The sequence below is a fragment of the Octopus bimaculoides genome, chromosome 17, assembly GCF_001194135.2.
Source record: "Octopus bimaculoides isolate UCB-OBI-ISO-001 chromosome 17, ASM119413v2, whole genome shotgun sequence".
NCBI classification, from domain to species: domain Eukaryota; kingdom Metazoa; phylum Mollusca; class Cephalopoda; order Octopoda; family Octopodidae; genus Octopus; species Octopus bimaculoides.
This window is the reverse complement of record NC_068997.1, coordinates 20,207,642-20,216,105: the sequence shown is the minus strand read 5'-3', so window position 1 is coordinate 20,216,105 and position 8,464 is coordinate 20,207,642. Positions and strand designations below refer to the sequence as shown.

Sequence of the window (8,464 nt, the reverse complement as noted above, 5' to 3'; positions counted from 1 at the left end):
ATATATATGTATATATATATATGTATGTATGTGTATATGTTTGCGTGTCTGTGTTTGTCCCCCTAACATCGCTTGACAACCGACGCAGGTGTGTTTACGTCCCCGTAACTTAGCAGTTCGGCAAAGAGACCGATAGAATAAGTACTAGGCTTACAAAGAATAAGTCCTGGGGTCGATTTGCTCGACTAAAGGTGGTGCTCCAGCATGGCCACAGTCAAATGACTGAAACAAATAAAAGAGTAAAAGAGTATATAAATACAGATATTTATTCTTTTACTGCATTCTTGGCTTTAGCTATTGAACTGCAGCCATAAGGGCTTTGTTTTGAAGAAAATAGTCATTTATATCAACTTTTGTATTTATTTAATTTTGGTACTCATTTAATCAGTATCTGTTTGTTGAACTACCAGGTTACAGAACATAAAAAGAATATGACATAGATGATGCAAACAACTAAACACACATCCATACACACACCACATGTATATTCATTTATTCTTTCTTTTACTTGTTTCAGTCATTTGACTGTGGCCATGCTGGAGCACCGCCTTGAAGGGTTTTAGTCAGAGAAATCAACCCCAGGACTTATTCTTTGTAAGCCTAGTACTTATTCTATTGGTCTCTTTTGCCAAACCGCTAAGTTACAGGGGTGTTAACACACCAACATTAATTGTCAAGCAATGGTGGGGGGGACAGACACAAACACATAAATATATACGTACCTACATATACACACACATATATATGTTGGGCTTCTTTCAGTTTCCATCTATCAAATCCACTTACAAAGCTTTGGTTGCCTGAGGCTATAGTGGAAGACACTTGCTCAAGGTGCCATGCTGTGGGATTGAACCCGGAACCATGTAGTAGGAAAGCAAACTTCTTACCACACAGCCATGTATAAATATGTGTGTGTGTGTGTGTGCTTGTGTGTGCGTGTGTGTGTGTGTGTGTGTGTGTGTGTGTGTTGAATTCTGCGCACTTTGTCTACCAAAGTTAATTCCTAAGGTATTTGCAAATTTGTCATTATGAGGTGATTGTAGAAGACACTTAACTCAAAGTGCTGCACAGCAGAATTGAACCTGGGGATACATAGTTACAAAGCAAACTTCTTAACCACACAACTATGCTTAATGTATGTGTGTGTATGCGTATATGTGTGTATGTGTGTACATGTGTGTTTGGTGATACAAACAAGGAAACAGAACTCGATACATGAGTAGATATAGGTTTTATCATTAATTGACAAAAGCTACCGAAGTGACTCATGGAATGAGTGTTTGGTAACTGCTAATGTGCGAAACTCTGAGCTTGAGTTGCTGTAACTTCTGCCAATTCCAGATATATATAGACATATGTATATGTATATTTGTGTGTGTGTGTGTGTGTGTGTGTGTGTGTGTGTGTGTGTGTGTGTGTGTGTGTGTTATAGGAATAGAATGATAGACAGAATCGTAAAAGCTAAGAGAGGCTTGGAAAAAGATCGGAGGAAGGGAGATAGCAGAGAGTATCACTATACAGTTGTAGGTAGAAGAAAAACTAGGCAATAAGTATATTTATGTGGTGGAGGAGCATAAAATAAGAAGTTTATATGCATTCTCTGATATAAAGATCAAAGGCAATAAGTATTCTGGACTGCAAGGAAGGGTACTAGAGAAAATAAGAGACAGCGCTGAGATGAAATGTATTCAGAATAATCACAGCACACTTGTTCTTATTGATGATGAAAAAAAGAAAAAGGTAAAAAAGGCGACATTATGAGAGATTGTTCAATGAGAAAAATGCATGGGAGAAAGAGGCTCTCCTTCCAGTGGACCCAACAGCGGAACCAGCCATCTAAGTAGATAGTAGTATGGGAGATAAAACAACTGTAAACACGAAAGCAGGAAAAGCAGCTGGACTGTTAGGTATAGTTGCTGTGAGGCTGAAAATTTCGCGTAATGCAAGTCATGCGCTAGTCACATGCTTAATCAATCAGGTGCTACATGAAGGTCTCATACCCAATGACTACCATAGCAGTATCGTTATCGACTGCTACAAAGGCAAAGAAGATGCACTAGAAAGAGGAAACTATAGATGCACGAAACTGATGTACCAGATTATGAAAGTTACTGAAAGAGTTTTAGTACATATGATTATAATAATATTTTCCTATATCGTTCCAATTTTAGTATATGCACCACCGAAACAAGTACAACATATGATTAAAATAATAATAAGAATTGTTTTGAATTTATGCCAGCAATTTTAAGACATGGGGTAAGTCAATTACATTGATCTCAGTATTCAACTAGTAATTTATTTTATCAACCCTGAAAGGATGAAAGGCAAAGTTGACCTTGGCAGGATTTGAACTCGGAATATATATAAAAAAAAAACAGGAAGAAATACGCAAAGCATTTTTTCCTACACGCTAACAATGTTTTTCCAGCTTACTATCTTAATAATAAAAATAAAAATAAAAATACCAATGGTTTCTGATTTAGGCATGAGGACAACAATTTCCCCTGTACTTTATTTTACAGATTCCAGAAGCGGGGGAAAAACAATATTGAACTTGGCAGGAAATGAACTCAGAATGTCAAGAAGCACAATGCATTTAGTCTCATGTCCCATTGACTTTGTCAATCTGCTGGACTATAATAATGATATCTAATTCAGGCACAAGGCCTGAAATGCTGAGAGGAGGAGATTGATCAATAGTATCAACCCCAGTACTTCATTAGTATTATATTTTATCATCCTTGGAGAGATGAAAAGTAAAGCTAGTTTTAGTGAGATCTGATCTCAGGATGTATACAGCTGGAATAAATACTGCGAAGCATTCTGCCTGGCGTTCTAACAGTTGTACCAGCTTACCACAGTGGTGATGATTATTATTATTATTATTATTATTATTATTATTATTATTATTATTATTAATGATAATAATAAAATAGTAGTAGTAGTAGTAGAAATAATGATAATAATAATAATAATAATAATAATAATAATAATATCTAATTCAGGCACAAGGCCACCAGTTTTGAGGGAGGGGGACAGTGAATTACATTAACCCCAGTACTCAACTGGTACTTATTTTATCGACCTAAAAGGGATGAAAGGCAAAGTTGACCTTGATGAAATTTGAACTAGGAACATAAGGACGGACGAAATATGCCACTAAGCATTTTGCTCGGTGTGCTAACAATAGAATATTAATCCTTTCTACTAAAGGCACAAGACCTGAAATTTGGTGGGTGGGTAATAGTTGATTACATCGACCCCAGTACTTAATTTATCAACCCTGGAAATTGACCTTGGCAGAGTCGACCGGTGAAGACGACCTTAGCAGAATTTGAACTCAGAATGCAAAGATGGATTTGGTAGACCAAAACTGAAAGAAACCTGTTGTGTATATATATATATATATATATATATATATATATATATATATATATATACACACACACACACATATATAAAGAATACAAAATGGGACAAGAACACAAAACATCCAGGTAGTTAGGTGATACAAAAAAGAGACAACAAAACATCCAGACAGACAATACAAAGAAAACAAGGACGGGCCATTCGGAGTTTTCTTTTCATCAGTCGAGTTCCAGATTATCATTGCAATTTCAGTTGGATATATATGTATCTGTATGTGTGTGTGTGTGTGTGTGTGTGTTTTTGTCCCCCACCACCATCTCTTGACAATCGGTGTTGGTGTATTTGCATCCCCATAACTTAGCAATTTGGCAAAAGCGACTGATATAATAAGTACCAGGCTTAACAAAAAAATAAGTACTAGAGTCAATTCATTTGACTAAAATTCAAGGCAGTGCCCCAGCATGGCCACAGTCAAATGGCTGAAACAAGTAAAAGAATAAAAGAATATATATATATATATATATATGTTTGTGTGTGTGTGCATACAATCATGTATGTTTGTAAATGTGTATATATACATACACATGCATGCAAAGGAAGAATGCTTTTACATTTGTCATTTTGTATGCTTTGACTTATGTATTTGCACATATTCACTCAGCAGGCATCAGTTGCCTGGGGCTATTGTAGAAGATACTTGCTCAAGAAGTCATGCAAGCTTTCTTGCAACATAGCCATGCACAACATATCTTTTCTTCTGATGAGCATGTGTCCCTAGTAATCAGTCCGAAAATACTTTCTAAGAGTCTCCAATTTCCTTTAGAACTCTAATGATCTTACCTGCCTCATGTATGCAGACTTGATCCATAAATGCACTTCAACACTTAGTGGTCAGTAGAATCTGCCACAGGGATATGATGTGAAATTCAAGTATATATGTTTGTATTTATCTATACATTTATGTGTCATTACCACCTACAGTCACCCTTCCTGAAAGCCAGTACTATGCTCAGGCAAAAATGTATTCACTGATACAAAGATTGCTATGTTGGATTAATTAACTTCTATTCTATATGAGATTTTATATAATTTATTATCCCTACTTTCATTAGGTTCACACCAATAACTATCCTTTATAATTTGTTCAATTGTAATATTTATGGTACCACCAGCAAGGAAAAAGAAAGGTTGGAGAAAAAGAATGTCCAGAGATAGCCAAGAAGTCAGAAGCAAGTCCCCTTATTATTCTGCACTAAGACTCAGTATGTTTTATATGTGTAAACATCTCTTGCAAATAAATATTTCATGTACTAAATTATTCATTTAGTCTTGTAAAATAAACTGTACATGTCTCCAATAAAAATCTATTCTATTCTCTATTAGAACACTGGAGTGAGTCCATATATCTTCCACAAGCTTATAACATGCTTCCTTTTATAGAATACTTCTCCTTCATCTGAACAAACACCAACAAAAGCAGAAAGACCTTCACAACAACAATGTTCTTTTATCTGTATTTGTCTGAAGACAACAAGAGAGTCATTATCTTGCAAGGAAGCTTCTTAGTGAAGAACAAAAATACTGTAGGCACTATAACAAGAGCCTTAAATGTTGCATAGCACAACAAAAACATAGAGAACTGACTCAATTCCTTGAGGTGGAGAGCATGTATTGTTTGGGAGGAGAATAATAGACCTAGTTTGCTCTTTATTTTCAGAATAGTAACTCAGTACAAAATACATTTCGTATCAGCAGTTAGTAGCAACACTGTGGATTGACAAGACTTTCTTTAGTTTGAAGGATTGGAATAAATCATCAACAGATAAAGCCTAGACTTTTTGAAGGGGTATGACAATGAGTAAATTGATTTTATTGCATTAATGAAATGATATTTTTAAAAGCAATTCATAAGATTTTGTTGATGTTTAAATAAATAATTGATCCAACTTACACTCAGGTTACTGCGTGGCTCCAGTAATATCCAGTGAGTTGATTCCATATCTGGGTTAATAGAAGCAAAACCAATGACAGCTTCTCCTAGCATCCTCTCCCTCCGCATTCTTTCACAACCATAGAGCCTAAAACGTACTCCCATGTTCATCAGGTCCTCTAATGTAGGAAAGAAAAAAAGAGAAATAAGAAATGACTTAATATTAGTTTCAAACTGTAGCACAAGGCCAACAAGTTCAGGGGAGAGAGTAAGTAGATAACATTGACCCCCACCCTCAGTATTCGACTGGTATCTATTTAATCAACCCCGAAAGGATGAAATGCTAAGCATTTTCCTGGCATGTTAACAATTCTACCATTTTGTTGCCTTAAAGAAATAATTTAATATTAATATATTTATGTCATAACAATTAGGTAACTTTGAGAAATGTGAAATTATTGCCAATAAATAAATTCTTTTACCTTTCTGTATTTTTTGAAATGTGAATGTTTCACCAAATTCTGGATTATCTCCTGGTTTAATTTTGGTTTTGAATCTTTGTTTTTTTGTTGGTAACAGGAGTATTCGGACTTGGGCACTATTAGCACCACCCCTGTCTTTACTTGGGATTTCTTGAGCTTGCAAGATTGTTATTTTCATTGTATTCTCTTCGGGACTGTAGAGAAATGTAACTTCAAGACTTCCGCATTTAGAAATTAATGGTGGTTCTTGGTGCAAATCACTTATATCAAACAGATGCTCCTGAAAGTATAAAGAAACATATATACATATTACTTATGTATACATATGTATACATACATACTAAGTACATAGAAGTTTTATTTTCTCTTATTCCTTTCTGATGAAGAGCGTAGGCTCAAAACATAAAAGACTTTCTCACTTTCCCAAGTGTCAACCTAATACCCTGCTTGTTGTTCATACACCTGTCTTCGTCTTTTGTTTTTCTGTAAATTTCAACTATATATATATATATATATTTATACACACACATGTATACACACACACACATGTATACACACACACACGTATATATATACAGGCACAGACATGGCTGTGTGGTAAGTAGCTTGCTTCCCAACCACATGGTTCTGGGTTCAGTTCCACTGCATGGCACCTTAAGCAAGTGTTTTCCACTATAGTCTCAGGCCAACCAAAGCCTTATGAGTGGATTTGGTAGATGGAAACTGAAAGAAAACCATTCGAAGAGCTATGCTAGAGACATTAACAACAACTCTTTCCCTTCAACGAGCATCTAATTAATATATTTCTTGTGCACGTCATCACGTTTATATATATATATATAAGTTATTTATGTCATAAGAATTAACAAAGTTTGAAAGATGTGAAAATAAATCATTTTTAATGGTGAAATATGAAGTAGCTAAAGCTTAGGAGATAGTCATAGTCAGTGATATGGCTTGCAGTGGGCCTTGTCTGGTATGTGACATTGATAAGTCACAACAATGATGAAATATCAATGTCTGTCACTCTGAAAAAAAACCTATGTGAGTTGTCTCACTTGACTATGACGTACATTCGGGTGTTATTTTACACCAGGCGCCCAGAGAAAATATTCCCTTACACCTAAAAACTGTAGCTGACCCACAAATTAACAACACACATACCTTGTGTATGCGTGTTCAATTTTGTTTATATACCTTGAACTGCTTCCAATTCACACTGTGTAGTGTTCAGTGAATGAGCAGAATCAACACAAACCTTTGGCCATGGCTATGTCTCTAGTGTAAGTACATGAACTCAGGAAATGTTGGATCATCATCGATTAACGTCCACTTTCCATACTGGCATGGGTTGGACGGTTTGACTGAGGACTGGCAAGCCAGAAGGCTGTACCAGGCTCCAATCTGATCTGGCAAGGTTTCTACCACTGGATGCCCTTCCTAATGCCAACCACTCCGAGGGTGCAGTGGGTGCTTTTTACATGCCAATGGCACGAGGGCCAGTCAGGCAGTACTGGCATTGACCATGCTTGAATGGTGCTTTTCTATGTGCCACTAGCATGGGAGCCAGTCAGGTGGCACTGGCACAACTCTTTAATCTTGTTGAGGACATGACAACCACTTTAGTGCAGGTGTTATGATAAAATGCACCCAGAGTTCTATGTAAAGAGGTTGGTTTTAGGAAGGGCATCCAACTGTACAAATCATGCTAAAATAGAATGAATGAGCAAGACGTAGTCCTCTGGTCTGTCTATGAGAGCAGGGCAAGGCAGGGTAGTACCTCCAAATAAGGACTGGCTATGAGTGTAGTAAATTGTCCAACCCATGCTAATGATATGGTAGGAATGAGGGAGAGAAGGAAAGATGGAAGGAAGGCAGGAAGGAAGAAAGAAAGAAAGAGAAATAAGTCACATGATCCATCAAGATGGCAGCAGTACAAAGCCAACAAAGCTCAGAAGAGCAAAAACTTTTGTAGCAGTGGGAGAAGAGACATAGAGGAGGAAGAGAGAAAACACAGTTTGGGAATGAGAAATATGGATTAAGCTATAAAACAGTACAGAATCCTGAAAATCAAAACAAAAAAAAAATAGTAATAAATAAAAAAAAGTAAAAACATTTTGCAGTTGGTTGACTTGATAAGATGTTGACATTCCGTGAAAAAGATCAACATCTCATACATACACCATCGCCAACACCGCCACCTTGTGTTACTGGTAAAAATGCTTAAGTCAATCTTCCTGTAAATATGTCAATTATGCATTATAGCATCACACACAGTAATTTATTATATGTTAACATAACATATAAATAACATCACATTTTTTTATGATGATTGTTAAGGATTAAAACCAAAGTTAATGAGAATATAGGATTAGCAGCTGGTCTACTGGAATTTCAAGTCTCTTTAACCTCTTCCCCATATAACCCCCCGTCCATAGACCTACCACTAAACCAATTTATGCATCAACCATCCGTTACCTCAGTTATACCAACTAAATTGCTTCTACCTTGACGCTATCACAGTTAGATCTACCTATATATCATAAATATCCCAAACAAATTCTCACTTCTGCAATGTGCAACATAATGGCTATCTGGCACCCATCTCTCTCCATTTGTTAATTAAACTAGTTACATACACACACACACACACATACTCTCTCTCTCCCTCTCTCTCTCC

General features: G+C 36.2%; 1 protein-coding gene across 1 annotated transcript in view; it reads right to left on the bottom strand.

The window, feature by feature from the left end:
- LOC106883903 (synaptotagmin-14) overlaps window positions 1-8,464 on the bottom strand; it is a 153,262-nt gene that overhangs the window by 7,243 nt on the left and 137,555 nt on the right. Inside the window, exons 4-5 of the mRNA XM_052974129.1 lie at window positions 5,785-6,064; window positions 5,324-5,481 (exon numbers count right to left, since the gene is read on the bottom strand). Coding sequence (XP_052830089.1) covers window positions 5,324-5,481; window positions 5,785-6,064 — 438 coding nt within the window. The remainder of the gene's footprint in view (window positions 1-5,323; window positions 5,482-5,784; window positions 6,065-8,464) is intronic.